The 20,028-nt window shown below is 38.3% G+C and overlaps 1 protein-coding gene across 1 annotated transcript; it reads right to left on the bottom strand.

The window, feature by feature from the left end:
- Nucleotides 1-501: 501 nt before the first annotated feature.
- Nucleotides 502-18,393, bottom strand: LOC138835274 (vomeronasal type-2 receptor 116-like). Its single transcript, XM_070033843.1, is given in 8 exon segments — nt 502-1,421; nt 2,517-2,640; nt 4,512-4,739; nt 5,422-6,228; nt 7,669-7,957; nt 13,025-13,073; nt 13,347-13,430; nt 17,943-18,393. Coding segments are annotated over 8 exon segments (2,952 nt in total).
- Between the last annotated feature and the right edge of the window lie 1,635 nt (nt 18,394-20,028).

Here is a 20,028-nt window from a genome sequence, read left to right on the forward strand (position 1 = left end):
GCTTAAAAGTAACCTGGGAAGGAACATTAAGAGAATAACATTTCCTATTAACCATTACAGTGCCAAAAGAGGAGCTGTGGCTCAAGTGTAAAGCACTAGACTTGACCAAATGAATGAATGAATGAATGAATGAATAAACTAACTAACTAATTAACTAACTAAGTGAGAGTAACCAGGCTTTAAGATCAAGACTCAGGACTAGCAACAAAAAATAAATTTTTAGGCAAAAGATTAAGAAAGCAAAATTCAAAAACAAGTAGCAGTTAAAATATATTAGTGGAGATGATTGGATAAGTGCAGTGTAAGCATGAAAATCCAAAGATATTGGAACAAAATTAAAATGTAGGTGGCTAAAAATTGGGACTGTACTATCACATGAAAAATGAGTGAGACTCACTTATTCATCAAATTGATTCTAAAAATATAAACTAATATCTGATGGAAAAAGAAATGTAGAATTTACTTGACCTCCTATGTATTTAATCATACAAAGTTTCATCTTCAGGGTTTATTTCCCCTGGCATGTGTTTTGTCCCAAAAACCATGCAGAAAATTTCTATCTGGCCTTAACAATATGATGTAGCACTTGGGAGCAAAAATGCAGCCCAGCAGCCCTGCACTGGAAGCCAAGATGGAGAAAACCTCTGTAGCCACCATGACTTTCCCCTTGGCACTGTGGAAGACAGGCAGGAAAGTGAACCAGATACTACAGAACACCAGCATGCTGAAGGTCAGGAACTTGGCTTCATTGAACGTGTCAGGAAGGTTCCTGGCCAGGAAAGCCCCAATGAAGCTGGCCAGGGCCAGAAAAAACAGGTATCCTAAGACACAATAGAAAGCAGTGAGGGAGCCCTTGTTACACAGGATGATAATGTGGCCATGTTCAGAGTGTACATCTGTGTCAATGAAGGGAGGTGAAGTCCCCAGTCAAAGTACACAGAATGTCACCTGAATCAGAGTACAGATGGGAATGATGAAGTTAGGAGCCCCTGATAGCAGTAACCACCTCATTCTTCTCCCTGGATAAGTGACCTTGAAGGCCAGAACCACAGTTGCAGTTTTGGCTAAGACAGCAGAAACAGCTACTGTGAATACAACTCCAAATGTGGTTTGCTGTAGAATGCAGGTGGCTGTGTTTGGACGGCCAATAAAGAGCAAGGAACAGAGAAAACAGAAGAAGAGGGAGATGAGCAGGATGTAGCTGAGAACTTGGTTATTAGCTTTAACAATGGGGGTGTTCTGATGTTTCACAAAGACTCCAAGAACAACTGCTGTGAGTGTACATAAACATAGAGCCATGCAGGCCAAAGCAATCCCCAAGGGCTCTCCATAAGCCAGGAAACTTACAGCTCTTTGGAGGCACTGGTTTCTCTCTGTGTTGGCATACTGATGATCTGCGCACTTCATACAATGCTCCACATCTGGTGAGGAATTCAAATAATCTTTACAGTACTTAAAAGCAAAATAGAAAATCCCTACATAGAGAAAATTATAACATGTCAATACTTATTAGCATAAGAACAAAAATTCCCAAGTATTACCAGATATGTTCAGTATCATATTATATCTTCATCATATTCCCAAATACTTTCCCACTTTCTCTTCTTTTATCCAGTCCTAGGACTTGCTTTGATGGCCTGCACACTGTCCCTGAGCTTTCTTTGCTCAAGGCTAGCACTCTGTCACTTGAGCCACAGTGCCCCTTCTGGCTCTTTCTATTTCTGTGATACTGTGGAATTGAACCCAGGACTTCATGCATGCTAGACAATCTCTCTATGTCTAATCTACATTCACAATAACTTTATCTTTACGTGTCTATAACACATATTATTCCTTACCATTACTATTATCCCTAAATTTTTCCAGACCTCTTCATGTTGCCATAGCTCTTCTCAGCCTTGTGTTCACCACTCAAACACTTCATCAAAAAGTGTGCATCACAGGATTTGTACTTCTCTCCATGTCTCTGGACAATATAAATAAAAGCCCTATATCCCTTCCTTGAAGTTGTCATATTGTCTGTCCCACTTGCTTGTAATGCAGGTGGCACCATAAAATCAAATCACACTTTCAAGCTCTAAAGTCATGCTGTGCACAACCCTTTTGATTCCTTCTTATACAGAAAACAATCACATCACTTGCTGTGCAGCAACAATATTTCTGGGCACTAGGAAATAAAAATGTGCAAGATCTCTTTTTTCTTTATTTTCTAAAGTCATTTTGAAAAAAAAAAACGGAGACCTCATCCTTTAAGTAGCTTTGCACTTAATATGATGGGCATTAAACTTACATTAGTGATTACTTGAACAAACATTCATATGCGAGAGTAAAAAAATTAGTTCCATACATAATTGACAACCTGTGATCTTTTTCAGGAAGCAAGAACCTCTACAGTCAATTCATTTATGAGTAAAATGGAAGACATTGGTGCTGCAATCCTAATACACAACTTTTGCATTGCATGGTTTGGGGACACTACTAGAGAATATAAATTTCTCCCTAAGTCATGAACTTACCTGTCCCATTAGCTATCTCATTCTCTGAGCAAGGGGTACAATCATAGCAACAAGCAGCCTTTTCCTCCTGAGGAGTTTTCCTGAATCCTGGAACACAACTTTCACTGCAGACAGAGTGAGGAGGCTGAAGAAAATCAGATCTGTGTCAGTAACTGCTCAGACTGTTACCTGACACTCCAAAAATTTCATTTTTTTAAAGAATAGGATTATTAAATGTAGTATTTTATGCACATAAATCTGGTCAGTTAATTCAACGTTGGTATAGATTCCACATCACACCACAAACAACTTATGTTCTATCAGCTTGATCTCTTTCTAGCCTATTGAACTCTTGATAAGTGTGAGACCTTTAAAAGTGGATTAATGGTGAGAAAGTAAGTCCTATTGTCCAGAGCTATGGAATTTCCTTGAATTCATGTCATAATTTGTTATTTCCCGCTATTTGTGAATGATGAGGAGTAAAGAGAAACAAATTTCTTTGAAGCATGAAAAGTGTGCTGTAAGATATTGCATAGGTCTTCTCTTTTAAGGTTATTTGAATACAAAGACTGTCACATTTATACAGTGGCCATGAGGTGAGAATCTTTTTGCTCAGGCTCTTTCACTGATTCATCTCACCAAAGATACCTAAGCAGTAGGCAAGTAAACATTGAATGGAACTTCCACAAGGGGGAGCAAAATAAACCCTTAAAATATATAACGTGATTGTTCTGATATTTTGTCACAATGTAGAAACTTGCAATTTAATATTCCTTATAAACTTTTAGAAACACTCTGTTAACTTTTTTTGGAAATGATCCTGGGACTTGAATTCGTAGTATGGGCACTGACCTTGAGGTTTTTGTGCTGAAGATTAGCATTTTATTACTTGAGCCGAATCTCCACTTGAGATTTTTTATTGTTAATTGAGATATGAGCATATAAGACGATGTTAAGCGAAATGAACCCAAAGATGGGGACACAAGTGGTTTTTTCTTTCTTGCTATTGTTTTTAATGTATTTATAATGTGCTATATGATTTTTGGTTTCTTTGTTATGTTCCTCCCCCATGGTATAGCCCCTGTTTTCACTGTATATAATTTTGGTGACCTGGGTCTTGTATGTACATTTTTCTAATTTGGGGAGTGGAAGGTAAAAAACAAAATGTTCAAATAGGTATACAATTTGACCCATTGTAACAACGAAACATACAAGACACTATGTTGAAAATGAACTTTACAACTTGTTGGATGATGGGGGAGTTGGGAAGGTGGAGAAGGAATGGATAGTAGAGGAAAAACAAAGTAGAATGTAACAATGCTCGATAGGAAATGTATTCATTACCTTACTCATGTAACTGTAACCCCTCTGTATACTATTTTTATAATAAAAAGCAAAAAAGTCTCATAGAATATTCTACCCAGTTGAGCTTTCAACAAAACTACCATCTTAGATCTGAGGTAGTCATCTACCTGGGTAGATATAATTAGAAGCAAGAGTACCCTCACCCAAGTACTGTTAATGTATTCTATTCCTTTTATAGCCAACAATCAGTCATTCCAATTTCTTAAGTGAGAAATATTTTAAATGTCCACTGCTTGGTTTTTAGTAAGCACATAGGGTATATATTTATGTGTGCGTGCATGCATGTGTCTGTCTGTCTGTTTGTATGTGTGTGTGTGTGTGTGTGTGTGTGTGTGTGTGTGTGTGTGTGTGTGTGCCAGAACTAAATCTTACAATGAGAGTCTGGGATGGGTATCTGAGCTTTGTTCCTTAATGTGAACACTTTAATGCCTAATCCACAGCACCACTTCAGCTATATTGATGGTTAATTTGAGATTAGTCTCAAAGCATTTCCTGTTAGCACTGTTTTTTAAACATGATATTCATATCTCAGCCTGCTAAATACCTAGTATTATAGGAGTAAGATACTGGCACACAACCAGGTATAAATTTTAAGGGTGAAATTTCTTTACTTATATATCCTTAAAATCATTACTGTTAAATCCAACCAACCTCTGTGGTTCCTATGGTCCACTCTACTAGATCTTCAGATAAAGTCAGTTGATGACCATGAAGAGTATATGGAGAAAATTTTCCTACTTTCATCTCAAGTTGAAGACCTTCGGGAAAATTCCAAATGTTCACAATATCATACTCTGCCCCCAATTTCTTTTTCTCATCTAAAATCACTTGATCTCCAGCAGGATTGTGAAACTGGATGTTCTTCAGAAAAGGATGCAGCTACAAGAGAAATATATGGTGAAATATATCCCAGAGTTAAGAAGGAAAACCTGAACCAAGAAAGGCTCTTGATTGCCTTAAATTTTTTATTCCGAATTCAAGAATAGTAGAGGCACCTAGTGAGTTGCCTAGAAGAAAACCTATCAGAGAATAAAAATATTCTTTTGGAGTCCTGATCACTCAGCAAGTAAATAGAAGGCCTCTCTTCAAGAGAAACCAATTTCATGTAAATAGTCATTAGTGAGAAAGTTTTCATTTGCTTACTGTAGCTTTCTAAATCCACTAGTTTTGTGATCATCTGTAGTATGAGCTTGGTAAAATTTTAATAGATAAAATAGAATAAAATGATCTCTTATGAAAAATATGCATAATTATGTGCAGGAGGTCATCATTTACACGTAAGAAATGCAGATTTCAATGGTGATTTTGAAGTCTTCAAAATATTGGTTATAAACATGTTGGTTTATTTGTAAATAAAAGCATTTTTAGAAATGTCCTTTTTCATGGCTGCTTTTCTTGAAGAGTACTTAAAAACATTCCTAGAGAATCTCACACACAATTGAAGAAATATAGTATCTTGGGGTTTGAGACAATACCAAAATTATTTAATTTCATAGAGTAAGAACCTCTCTAAAAAGTAACTTTCTTCCTAATGTGTGATGTACAACACAGAAGGCCTTACCTGTGCAGGGGAAGACACTATGCCAATTGTATGTCCCATTGTTTGTCTTTCTGTTTGATAAAGCAGCATATCATGGAGAGCCTGGGCCACAGCATACACAGCATTGTACACACTGTAACTGTCCCCAGACATACTCATGTCAAATATATGCCTAGGCAACCAACCCAAAGAGGCATCATGAGGACAGTTCTCCCACCTCACACAGCCAGACTCAGAATCTGAGCAATTAAAAGAGAGAAACCATAACCTAGCAAGAAAAAAGTCTTCTGGGTATTTGCACGGGTTAACTGATTTGAGAAAATCTGTGAATCCAGAAACATCTGGGTGATGGTGTGAGAAAACGAGAGGTACAAGGAATGAACCTAGAATGAAATATCTCTTTCTCATGGTTACATCCCATTCTGAGTTCATAATAAAAACTTTGCCTTTTATGAAAAATTGTTCAACACATATAAATAAATGTCGTAGGAACTCATTATCAGCATACACAATGAAGATATTTGCTGAAGATTTATTTATCTGGTTATAATGTGCCATAATTTTGAAAATATTCGACATGGAATAATTTGGTAATGATAGCTCAAAGGCTAGACAAACTCTGTTCTTGGCCATCTCTTCTTTGAATGCAGGAAGAATCCACAAACCATTCTCATCTTGTAAGGTTATCAGTCCCACCCAATTCCAGCTGAAGTGAAGTAATAATAAGACCATGCCATTGGCTATTGAAGTGTCCTTTGGAGCCATTTGATAGAGACCAGGAAACATGTTATTGTCACTCAGAGCATGATCAAAAGGCCCAGACGTCAGCTAAAGGGAATGAGAACAGGATGATGCAAAAATGAGAAGATTTCCATCCCTCCTAATTCCAGTCATGATATATATATCATATAACTATGTGCAATAGTTGGAAGGTAGGTTTTTCATTTAATTTTGGAAGAAATAAATTTAAAAAATTTAAATTATTTGACAATGTATTAATTGGTTTTTACAAAATCTCTTAATCGTTGTCACTCTTTCCATCAACTCCTGTAATCGATATCCACCCCACATATTACTGACTTTCCTAGTTCCATTTTCACATATATGTACATTGAATATTATATTATTTTCTACTACCCATCTCTCCTTTCTCCTCTTCCATATTCCCTGAACACCTAAAAAGCTACCCTCATTGAAGATATGCTTCAGTTGCCTGGTATTTTTATGTACAGTCTCTTTCTCTGAGCGGTTACATCATTCAATTCTACCCTGGTATGTACCATAATTTAGTCAGATTGATCATATATATATATATATATATATATGTATATATATGCATATATATACATATCTGAGTGTGGTCCAGATATTTTTAATATTTCATTTTCCTTATTTAGACAAAATATTACATATGAGAGATCATATACTCCTTTCTCTGTCTAAGTCCGACATATTGCATTCAATGTATCTTACACATGAGCCTGCATATATGTGTATGAGTGTGTGTGAGTGTGTGTGTGTGTGTGTGTGTGTGTGTGTGTGTGTGTTTCTTAGTGAAGGGCCAGGAACTCAGGGCCTTATGTAGTTCTTGGCTTTCCCCCCAAAAGTGGCACTCTACCACTTGAACCACACATTACTGCATTATTTTTTCTAATTAATTAGAAATGATTTCTGAGTCACTAGGATTAGAGATGTGGTCCATCAGCATCATGCTCAACGTATATTGACATTTTAAAGTCATTTTCCATTTCCTAATTTCTTAAAGAATCGACATCAATTATAAGGCTTAAAATTCCAAAATAATACCTTTTGTCTATAATGTTTTCATCCCCTTTTTGAAACCAACAGGACTAGAAATATCACATTATCTTTGAGGATATACTCTTTTTTTACTCTACATTTTAAAATATGTTTTTTATTGTAAATAAATACTGTACATAGGGGGTACAGTTACATGAGTAAGGTAATGAGTACATTTCCAATTGAGTATTGTTACCTCCTCCTCTGTTTTCCCCCTACCATCCTTTCCGTCTCCACCTCCCACACTCCTCCCGTCCACCTTCCTCTCTGCCAAAGTTGTAAAGTTCATTTTCACCAAAGTGTCTTATACATCTCATTGTTACAATGGGTCAACTTGTATCCTTATTTAAGCATTTTGTTATTTACATTCCCCTCCATAAATCAAATCTCTTCCTTTTGTCCTCTTCTAACACCTGAGATGGCACTAAATTAGGCATTCTTAAGATCTCCCACCCCTCACACTCTCACCTGTGGAAAACTATAGAGGTCCAGCAGTGTCCCAATCTGTGAAGATAATGCTCCTGAAGGTCCTGTAAGTACTGCTATAGACTGGTTGTCTCTCATACAATTATAGTTTGGAAAGTCATATTTCCCAAAAAGGCAAACGAAGGGATTTTTAAATGATGTCCTTGATCCATATTGAACATCATAGATACTAAATCCCAGAGTTAAGTTATGTAAAAGATCAGGGTTTTTGTTGATCTCTTCTATAGCAAAAGCCAAGGCCAAAACACACTGGTAGTTCTTGAAGGAAAACCTGCATAATGAGCATAGAAATTCAGCAGGAGTATTTCAAAATTATGGCTTTTATGGAAGGAATGCTTGCGTTTCTGCTAATAAGTGTGGTAAAATATTATGCCCAATTAGGATGGACTATGAATACAATGTCTTGTGCTTGAATATAGGGTTATGTAAATATATGAAAGGAATTTGTCATGAATTACATTCAGAAACTTAGTTAAGCCAAGCGCTTGCTTTATCTCCACTACCATATACATGCAAAATTTTTCCATTAGGCATGGAGTAAGTTGTGATGAGACACAAAATATTCTGTTGCCTTCACCTTGGGTAAATATGGTGAAGCAGGTGGAGACCTGTGTGAAAAGCCTTCTGGTTCAGTTGCCCAGCTGCTGTTAAGTGGTTATATTGCAGGTTGAGCTAACTAACAATTCTTCAACTTAATAGCATCATTCAGAAGGAAAGCATTATTTAATCAAGATTGCATAGCAAGCTTTGCTGACATACCCAACAAAATCAACAGTTCTTCCTGCAATATCAACCACAACCAAAGCTTAATAACTGGTGAGGTAATTTAACTGTTATTTATGTAATGAAAACATAGGTAGACAACCAACTCTAAGGTACTGAATATGGGGAAAGGAGCCTCCAATGTAGGTTATGAGTAAAGAATTGTGAAAAATCTTTACATTGAAATCCACCATCAAAATCCACCATGAGGAATTACACTAATACTTAATACATTTGCTAGTGTGTTTATCTTGAGATATAGAAAAGGAAAAAACATAAAGTTGTAAAGAGGATAAAAATGCTTTCCTTTCTCTTTTGTGATATGTATGTGCAATGTTAAATCTGTTGTGAGAACATAAAAAAATTAATATAATGAAATCAATGTACATTGTTCAAAGAAGGACACAATGGAGACAACATGAAAATACAAATGATTCAAAATATAGAGAAATAATCCATGAATATACAAGAAAAATGGCAAATAAAGCAAGATTAATTCTTAGAGAAAATGTCCAGACTATGGGTCAGACAATGAAGGACCTAGAATATAGTTATAAAATACTTTAAGAAAAGGTTGATGAAAATATGAAAAGAAGGAAAATGTACACAGACAATTCCTGAGCATGATGAGACTAGGTAAAGCTTTTTAGAAGGAGTCACGGCATCTACAAAGATAAAGTTAAATCTATATCGCAGATGAAAAGGAAACTAATAGTACAGATGAAATGAAAGTGTCTTCTCCTGGCAAAAGTATATATGACACTGATAATTCCTGGGGGGGAAAAAGTAAAGAGTGTGCAAGAAATTTAGGGAAAAATGACCTTTACAACTTTGGCATGGGGGCGGGATGGGAAGGGTGGGCTGGATGTGGGGGGGAGATGGGAAGGAATGGTAAGGGGAAACTAAGGAAGAGGCAACAATGCTTGATAAGAAGTGCATTCATTACCTTTCCCATGTAATTCTAACCCCTCTGTACAGTGTATTCACAATAAAAAAGCAACTAAAAAAAAGGATTTTTAGGAATCAACCAAAAGCCCTACTTTAAGATTACATATTCACGAAGGAGGAGAGCAAGCAATAAAAAAAGATAGAAAATATATCTAATGGAATTTTATTAGAAAAATTTCTGAGCATGGAAAAATAAAGACACATTCAGGAACAGGGAGTAATAGAAGCCCAAACAGTCCAGACCAGAAAAGAGCATGGTATTGCCCATGGAAAGGGTACTGGAAGATATTAGAGAGGAATAATTGATTATTTATGAAGGAAAAGCTGTCAGAATAAATACAACTTTCTAATGTGGGACAGTGAAAGGAAGAAGAGGCTGAAATGATGTATGCCACAGTTTATAGGCAAACATTTACCAACCAAAAATTGTACCAAGCAAAATACTCCTTTATATCTAGTGAACAAATATAAAATTGCATAACAAGAATAACTGAAATAATTTTCCTCACCAATCCAGCAATAGAAAAATAGCTAAGGAAATACATATTGAAAATCAATCAGAATACCATAGTGGTGGAGAGAATATTCCTTATTAGAGAGCCAGCTAAACATTATAGGAAAAGATGAGGCACAGCCACCAAGCAGGTGGATAACATGTCAGGACTTACCAAACATTTCTCAATTCTTAACATTAATGGCTTTAAATCTCCAAATAATTGGAACAGATTAGAGAATTGAATCAAATAGCAAGACCCATGTATGTGCTGTCCACAAGAGACCCATCATGCCAAAATAAAATGAACATTTTCTAATTGAATGCTTGCAATAATATATTTCAAGAAAATTCTCCCATAAACAGGGTGGAGTAGCAATCCTAATATCAGATGAAATAGATTTAAATTAAATGGTCTAAAGACATAAAGAGAGATTTCTCCAAAGAACAAATAAGAATAAATATATTAAGAGATATTCAAAGTCTCTGGGCATAAAAGGAATGCAAATCAAAAAACGTACTGGGATTCCACCACAACAAATGAGAATGTCCATTAGCAAGAAAACTAACAATAGCAGATGCTGGCAGGATTAAACAGCTGCCAAGTTTGAAGTTTTTGAAAATACATTTAACATATGTGCAGATCATACTATAGTAATGCTAGAATTTAACAAGCAAAATATGCCCAAACACAAAACCAAAGGACTTCATTTTCCAACAATTATAAAATACTTAAATAATAATTAAAGTATTAAATGTAATTAATTAAAGATTAATGAGTGATAAAGTGAACTTTATGTTTTTGGTCATGGGGGCTGAACTCTGGCCTGGACGCTGTCCCTCAGCTCTTCAGTTCAAGGCTAGTGGCCTACCACTTGAGCCACAGAACCACTTCTGGCTTTTTTTCTGCTTATGTGGTGTACAGGAATTGAACCCAGTGCCTCATAATTCGAGGCAAGTGCTCTACCACTGAACCAACTTGCCATCCCAAGTGAACTGTTTTTTAAGACAAAATATAAGAAATAAAACGATCCTTAGAACAAATGAAAATAACAAGAGCTTACAATAAATCTATGAATATAGAAAATGGATGAAAGAAAGAATATAACAACCCTGCTTAAATCAAGAGAGAATATTGTGGAAGAACAACTTATCTGCAACTCAAGGAACTAGATTGCCTGTGCTGGTTGCTCAATCCTTAAATTCTAGCCAATCAGGGGTCTGAGACCCATGGATCCTGAGTGAAAGCCAACTTGGGCAGAAAAGTCCATGACACATTTATCTCCCCTTAAGCAACAAAAAGACAGAAGTGGTAAGTTCTACAGAAGGCCAATCAAGGGTACAAAGGAAGCCAAACACCAGTGCCTCATTCCTGTAATCCTAGCTACATCAGGAAGCTGAAAATGAACAGAAGAAATGAGAAATATGGGAAAAGACAAAGGACATCGGAGAAGGTATAAAAATGGTTAAAAATAGTGTGAGTGACTATAATCTAATTTTGTGATATGTAGGGTGGAACTAAAATATGAACCAGTGAGAAACATTATGGTAACATCAGATATCTAATTGCAGTGGTCCAGTTATCTACAATAAATACTTCATGAATAAATATTACTATCTGTTTTCAATATCATGCATAATACATTTCTAACCCAGACTGTAATTCTCTTTATGTCTGTAGATAGCTATGAAACTATATTAGCAAAGTAACAAAAGTAGCCAAACATGTTTTGGGAAATGAAGAGAAGGAAAATCAGCTAACCATGGGTAAATAATGAGGTAAATATTGGTGCTCATGCCTGCAGTCTTAGGCACTTAGGAGCCTGAGATTTCAGGATCATGTTTTGAAGCCATCTTGGACATGGATGTCTGTGAGCCTCTTGTCTCTAATTAATAACCAGAAAGTTCCAGAAGTGTAGCTAGCTTGAACAAAGAAGCTCAGTGACAGTGCCCAGGCCATTAGTGCCTAGGACAAGTACAGAATAAAAAACGATAACCAAACATACTAGTGGCATAGAAAATAAGGACAGATATATTCTATAGTAAGGAAGAGAGTAATTCTTATTGCTGCCATCTCTGCTCCCATGGGTGAGCAGGTCTCTCAGACTTTATTTCTCATACCAGGATTTGAAAAGGAGTACACATGATAGAGGCAATAAGCATTTCCTCTTGGAGTAGGTATCAAATAGACTGCTAGAGTTCCTTTGAGTGTTGTAGAATCATTTTTCTTTCCTTTTTCCTTTTCTTTCACAGCCATTTATTAGTGATAACTTCGGATAGAGAAAATAGCCAATGATATGGATGTGCACAAGTAAAGAAGGTCTCATCTTATATAGATAAAGTTCTCCCATAAGGGACCTTTCATAGTGTTTTCTAACACCTAGATATAACATGAAATAATGAAACTGTGCTTAGTTTGAGAGTCACTGTTTGTCTAAAGTAAAAGATAGCAAGAGAGAGTGTGTGTGTGTCTCTAAGGGACTGAAATCAGACACTGGACACAGTCTTTGAGCTTTTTTGCTCAATAATACCACTCTGTCACTTGAGTCACATCACTGCTTCCAGGTTTGGCTGATTAAATGGAGATAAATCTGTCATATATTTCCATGCCTGGGCTGACTTCAAACATTGATCCTCAGCTTTCAGCCTCCTGAATAGATAGTATTACCATGAGCCAGCAGTCCACAATAAGAATGTGTTTCAGAGACCTCAAGATTAAAGTGATACATAAACAAAACCTCTGAGACGATTTGCCTATTGGAAAGGAAATGTGTCTGTAGTCTTTTAGCACAGAACTCATGAAACTGACTCAATTTGTTTGTAATAATATCACTTCATCAACTCCAGTGGATCTGGCATGGAATAAATACAGGAGTAAAGTGAAAGAAATACTGTTTCCCCAGGAAAGAGGAGTTACATGGAAGGAAACCAGATACATTTTCTACCAGCATGTAGAAATTTACTCAACAGTAGATAGAAGAGGAAATAATGAAACTGAGCCATTTCTGGTGCAGTAAGGATGGATTTTTCAGAGTAGAAAGAGACAGTACACTCAGCAGTAACCAGGAGTTCCCTCAGCAGTTGCCTATCCTGACAACAAAACAGTAAATAAAAATTAACTGATGAGTTACTTACGGCTTATTCTCTTCTTGTCCAGAAACATCACTGCTACTGAGATCTGTTCCTAAAGAGTAGAGGGGGAAAAACCCAGCAATCATCAAATCTCCATTCGTGTGTGCTCGTTTCTTCATTGTAGAAAAGCAGTTCGTGCTAGGCAAACACCTGACAAGGAGCAGAAGCTGAAGGAGAAAGAATATGAAAGTCAAAAGAGACATTCCTGAAGCATCTGCCAAGCTGAAACCCTGACTGGCAGTGAGGCCAACAGTTTCAGGTATATATACATTCATGTATTTTCATATATATGTATATGTGTCTTTTTATTGACAGAGATGAATACTGTAGCCCCCAGTTCTTGGAAAGCTCTTGCAAGTCCCCAGGCAGAAAGGGTAAAACTCCTCCATGGGGCTCTGCATCTGAGACCCTGCATTGAGAAGGAAAACATAAGTTGGAAAACATGTTTACAGATTCTCCTTGTTGAACCCATTTGCTATGATTTCCTTCAAGACCACAAATAGTGAGTCTCTAGGGATAAAGTTAACTTTGATATATTTGGTCCAACATCTGTAACAAGAAACTATTTGCATGAAAGCCATTTAGGATGATGCAACTGGATTGCATCAGAGGATGCCTAATCAGGTGCATGGTGAAATGGCCAGAAAAAAATGTATGCCACTGGGATATCAACAAAAGCTATTAGGACATCACACACAGTGGGTCAGTTCGCAAACTCAAGATCCAGAACAGCCACACAACATTGCTTCTTGATCCAGGCAGGTTTCCATGAGAATTCCATGTGCACAGTCCTCTGCAAATGTACCTACTTACTATTCCCTGGGAAGCAGTGCTGCTGGTGAAAGCAGCAGCCTCATATTGAAGGCTCTGCGAAAAAATTGCTTCTTATGTATTTTGACAAATTCACAGATCAGTTCATCAAAAATAGCCTCAATTAAATAGCCTCAATAAGTCAAGTTCAATGCCCAAATTGAGTTTTACATTTACATTCTGATATTTCATCTTCACATAGCTAACTTTTACTAAACAGGATCAAGATTTTTTTTTGTTGGTCGTGGGCTTGAACTCTGGGCTTGGGCACTTTTCAGCTCAAGGCAAGAGCTCTACAGCTTGAGCCACAGTGCCACTTCCAGTTTTCTAGTGGTTTATTGGAGATAAGCTTCTCATGGTCTTTCCTGCTCGGGGTGGCTTTGAACCACGATCCTCAAATCTCAGTCTCCTGGACAGCTAGGATTACAGGCGTGAGCCACCAGCACCAGGCTAAGTTATTATTTTTAATGATGTACTTCTCTGAGAAAACGTGATTGTGAAGGTTGTTAAGACTCGAGGTCTATGTTACGGGGGCAGAATGATGCAGGCTCCAGCCTCAGGATTATCTGAGGACTGAGTTTGGGATTAGGAAAGCTCTTGCAACGCCAGGCTGGAGAGGGAAAATGTTCTCTCTCCCTATCTCAAAACACATGTCACAGACTCCTGGGAGCTGAGGAAGTGGCTCTTCTGCTTGCTTAAGCATAGATGAACAGCTGGTCAAGCATTTTCCTGAGATTGGAGAAGTGGTTTGAGCTTGCTCTAAAATAGTTTAGATAATAATATACCTAGACATTGTCTCATAGGTTAAGTAAAAATGTATCTGTTGAAATTTTTGTGTGAATGTCTTCTGACCAAATCTTGGCAAAGATTATGCTTGCTGGTCTTTAAATACCCACTAATAATAAAGCACAGCATGCAGTGGCAATTGCTGTTTGCACTCTGCATCCCCTGTGTCCTGGTGATTTCATGACCTTTACCCAGGGACCCCAGAGCACCAGACATTGACACGTGGTAATACAGGAAATTCTTGCTATGTCAAGTATAAGTCAATATGAAACCATCTGTCTGTTTTCTACTTGTCATAATGTTAGACCCAAATTCCATGCAGAGACCTCAATAGCACAGCTACTTCAGAGTGGTGAGCACACTCTGCACAAGGCTGCCGTGTTTCATACACATACACATCACAGTATAAATGAAGCTGAATATGTACTTTAACAAGCAGGAGGAAAAAACCTTTCTCATGAGGTTTCCAGTGGATTTTTTACTTGTATATTTTAAAATTCTTGGTACTATATGTTAGCTCCACTGAGGCTTTATTTATACTTGTACATGTATGTGTAGAGTGAAACTCAGTCTCACAAAAAGTGGCAATGGTTCATGTCATAAATCTATTAATAGTTTCTTGAGGAAATCACATACATTCTGTAGTGGTTGCATGAAATGATATTGCCATGAGTATGTGCTCCCTTTCACTTCATTCTTGCCATAATTTGTTATTGGTGTTCTTGAAGATAGACCTTGTCACTGGAATGTGATAAAATTTAATGTCCTTTGGCTTTGCATTTTCTTAATGCCAAGAATTTTCAGGGATTTTTATTAGGCAATTATACTTCTGGATTTGAGAACAATCCTTAACCATATTTGTCAATGTGACATGTTGATTGCTTAAGAGTAGTTTTCTGAGTTTCCTGTATATCTGCTTATTAATCACTTGCCAGATGTTTAGCAGTCCGACTCTGTAGGCAATCTATTCACTCTATTGATTCCTTTGTTGTGCTGAAGGGGTTTTTTTTAAATTTAATTTAATTTGTGAACATACTGTACAGAGGGGTTACAATTGCATGGGCAGGATAATGGGTATGTTTCTTACCAAGCATTGCAGCCTCCTCATTTGTTTACCCTTCACATCACTTCCCAGAATTATATTAATTGATTTGCGTATAGTGAACCAGCTTTGCATCCCTGAAATGAATCCTGTTTGATCGTGGTGTATAATTTTTTGGATGAATTGTTGAAGTCGATTGGCCAAAATTTTGTTGAGAAGTTTTGCATCAATGTTCATCAAAGAAATGGGTCTATAGTTCTCTTTCTTTGATGAGTCCCTGCCCAGTTTTGGGATGAGGGTTATGATGGCTTCATAGACTGTGTTTGGTAGTGAGCTTTCTCTTTCTATTTCATTGAAGAGTTGGTGGAGTATTGATGTGAGCTCTGCTTTGAAGGCCTTGTAAAATTTTGCTGTAAAACCATCTGGTCCTGGACTTTTCTTAGCTGGGAGGTCTCTTATTGCTGTTTCTATTTCAATGCTTGATATGGGCCTGTTAAGATAGTTTAACTCATCTTGGTTTAGTTTTGGCATGTCAATATTTGCTAGGAAAAGGTCCATTTCTGTCAAGTTTTCAAACTTATTAGCATAAAGTTTTGAGAAGTATTCCCTTATAATGTTCTGAATCTTGGTTGTTTCCGTGGTGATGTTTCCATTCTCATCTCTGAGTTTATTAATTTGGGTGTGTTCTCTTCTTTTTCTGATAAGATTTGCTAAGGGTCTGTCAATTTTGTTAAGTTTTTTGAAGAACCAACTCTTTGTTTTGTTGATTCTTTCTATAGTTTTTTTGGATTCTAATTCATTTAATTCTGATTTAATGTTGATTATTTCTTTCCATCTACTGGATTGGGGTTTATTTTGCTGCTCTTTTTCAAGGAGGTTTAGATGTGTCATTAAATTGTTAGTTTCAGATCTCTCCAATTTGTTGATGTAGGAGCTCAGAGCTATAAGCTTGCCTCTGACTACTGCCTTTGCTGTGTCCCAGAGGAGCTGGTAATTTGTGTGTTCATTTTTGTTGAATAGCATGAACATCTGAATTTCCTTTCTAATCTCTTCCATGACCCACTCATGATTCAACAGTGTGTTTTTCTGCCTCCATGTGATACCGGACTTTCTTTGGTAGCTTTTGGTGTTGAGTTCTAATTTTATTCCCTTGTGGTCAGAGAGAATGCAAGGTATAACTTCAATGTTTCTGAATTTAGACAAGTTTGCTTTGTGGCCTAAAATGCGGTCTATTTTAGAAAATGTTCCATGTGCTGCTGAGAAAAACGTGTATTCTGATGCTGCTGGGTGAAATGTTCGGTAGATGTCTCTTAAGTCTAGTTGATCTATGCAGCTGTTTAGATCTTCAGTATCTCTGTTGAGTTTTTGCCGAGTTGATCTATCTAGTGGGGAGAGTGGTGTGTTAAAATCCCCAACAATTAATGTCTTTGGATCTATATGGGATTTGAGGGAAAGTAGTGTTTCTTGGATAAATTTGGGTGCTCCATTGTTTGGCGAATAGATATTTAGAATTGTAATATCCTCCTGAAGGAGAGATCCTTTAATTAGTATGTAGCAACCTTCTTTATCTCTTCTCACGAATTTTAATTTGAAGTCTATTTTATCTGATATTAGGATTGCAACTCCCGCCTGTTTATGGGGGCCGTTTGCTTGGTAGATTTTGTTCCAGCCTTTAACATTGAAAATGTGTTTGTTTTCACGGGCAAGATGTGACTCTGAAAGATTGAAATTGGGGCTATGTCCATTTTACAATATGGGCTATGTCCATTTTACAATATGCTAACTGCTAATTCTGCTTCTGTAAACCTGCTTGCACTAACACTGACTCTTCCCCTCCCAGAAATAAGTTAAAAAGTTACAAAGTCCAGATGCAGGCTGGCCCAGGGACAAGGTCTGCAAACATAGATAAAGAATAAAAGAGTAAGTTCTTCTAAATTCCTGTTTAGAAACTCAGCAAAGGGGCTCAAAATAAAGACCATCTGGCGAGCCCAGCAAACTAGGGTCAAATGTCCACCAATCATGAGCCTGTAACTATGTGGACTCCCCTCCAGGGAAGCTTCCCCCTAGAGAGCCAATCAATTTTCAACAAGTGTTACAAAACTTCCCGAGCAGAGCTGAGCCAATCCTGGGGAGCCTGGGGTCTTATGCTAATCCTGTGGAAAAACCACAAACCACTTTTAAAGACAAAAAGTCTTTAAAAGTGCCTGTAACCGCTGCTTGGGGCTTCCAGTCTGCCTTGGACAGGGAGCCCGTTTGCGCAAATGCCTAATAAAATCCTCTTGCTTGTTGCATCTGCTGGTTTGGAGTCTTGGTTCTTGGGGTGCCCTCCCGTTGAAGAAAGCATCCCAGTGAGTCTGAATTCTTTCAGTTGGGGGCTCGTCCGGGATCCAGGCTCCCCAGACCCCAAATTCCAGGACCAGTAGGAGGTAAGATAGAGCTCTTGTATCTCGTGTCTTCTGTGTTTGTCACTTTCGTTTGGCATTCTGGGATCCAAATCTCTTTGGACTAGAGGGAAAAGCAGACGTGCCCAGTACCCTAGTCCCGCCCTGGAGCCCTGCTCCAGGGTCGTCTGAATCTGTATTTGGGCCAGAGGGAAAAGCAGACGTGCCAAGTACCCTGGTCCCACCCTGGAGTCCTGCTCCAGGGTCGTCTGGAGGAAGGAGGAGATCCGAGTGTCTCTGTTCTGGGGAGTTAAGGCGAGGCCAGCCACTCCCATCTGTAATTCCTTCCTCATCTGCACTCGGTTGCCACGCGGCGTCTGGTTTTGTCTGTCTCTGTTTAGTGTTACTCATTTTTAATGAGTGTTTTGTATTCTCTATAGAGATGGGACAACAAGTAAGTCCACTCCTAGGACACCCGAGACCTTGTCCTAGTTCGTTTGCTTTTGTAACTTGCTTGTTTGTCAATTATGAAACTGCCACTGACCACCTGCAAGTGGCCCCAGTTAGATCTCAGCCTTGGGCCTTGGCTGGGGGGGGGGTGTCTGAGAGTGGGGGAGAACCTGTCAGTCTGAGGGGACGGCCGCTAGGGACTTTTGTCCCTTGCCCCAACATGCCTGGGAATTCTCCTCCGCCTTGTAAGGCCCCTGGGTCAACGTCTGCAGGAATCTAAGAGAAAAATCCTCCGGAGGTGAGTGGGGGGGTTGAGCACCCTGGTAAGTGAATGGTGGTGAGATGTGGCCCCATTCACTGAGACCTGATTTTGTCTTTGTGGCCCCTTGTTTGTCTTGTTTACTTTAGTGTGTGTTTGTTTTATGTTTTCTGGGTGAGTGTGGCAGGCTCACTCAGCAGACTCTGGATTCAGCTTGCTGAGTGGGAGCAGCACAGAGTTCCGGTAGGGATAAATTGGGGCGCATTAGTCCCCAACTCAGCCTTCAGTTCTTGTCTAGTTCTGTTTTAGAATTGGTACCAGTTTTAAATGTGGATTCTTGGTTTTTGTGTTTATCTGTGTTTTTGTTATTTAATTGAACATCTCTGGGGGAATAAAAGTTCCAGCGGGGCTCTGTCACAGACCTGCTATGCCCACCTTCCTGTGAGGCATGGAAGGTTACTGGGCTAGTTTGGTTCCCTTCTAGCCTCAGGCTGCATTTTCTCCTTGTGGAGGCTGCCAGCAGGGAGGGTGTAGAAGGCTGTGTGCCTGGTTTGGACTTTTTCAGCTAGTCCTGACAATGTAACAATTTGTAAAGTGCTCTTGTCTGAAATTGGAGAAAAAATCTGGCCAGTTTAAATTGGCCCCCTGCCCCAGCCCTCCTCCAACAGAAGGGATTCAAAAGACTAATTAGTGAATTGCCTTGCTAGACAAGCAAGCTCTGGGAAAATAAAGCCCAACAAAGGTACCTAGTTTAAAAATGAAATTGTTCTTAACATTGGCCTCAATGTGCACAGAGAAAAAATTAGGATTATCAAAATGATTGCTATTCCAGTTTGCTCTTATAGGTTGTTTTTTAAGTTTCCAGCAAAGTCCAGAGCAAAGCACAGAGGATTCTTAAAAGTTTGTCAGATGTAACTTTGTAACTTTGACTCTTAATAAGTTTTAGGTAAGAGCATGCTTAAAAGCTACTTCTATGGTGACCTCCTTGTTGCTTTTAATTGGAGTAAAATGGCCTTTTATAAGACTCATTGATCTGAAACTGGTTCAAAGCCAGCCCGGGCAGAAAAAGGTTCCTGTGAGACTGTCACCTCTACTCAGCCAGCAGAGTGCTGAAAGAGCAAGCAGAGTTGCTTTGGGACTCAAAGCGGCAGAGTGCTAGCCTTGAGCTGTAGAGCTGAGGGACAGTGCTCAGGCCCCGAGTTCAAGTCCAGTGACCAGTTAAAGAGAAATGCCAATGAGGCATTTATCCCAATGTGGAGAAGACACTCCTGGGACAAGA

The sequence above is a fragment of the Dipodomys merriami genome, unplaced genomic scaffold, assembly GCF_024711535.1.
Source record: "Dipodomys merriami isolate MVZ:Mamm:240054 unplaced genomic scaffold, mDipMer1.0.p SCAF_233, whole genome shotgun sequence".
NCBI classification, from domain to species: Eukaryota; Metazoa; Chordata; class Mammalia; order Rodentia; family Heteromyidae; genus Dipodomys; species Dipodomys merriami.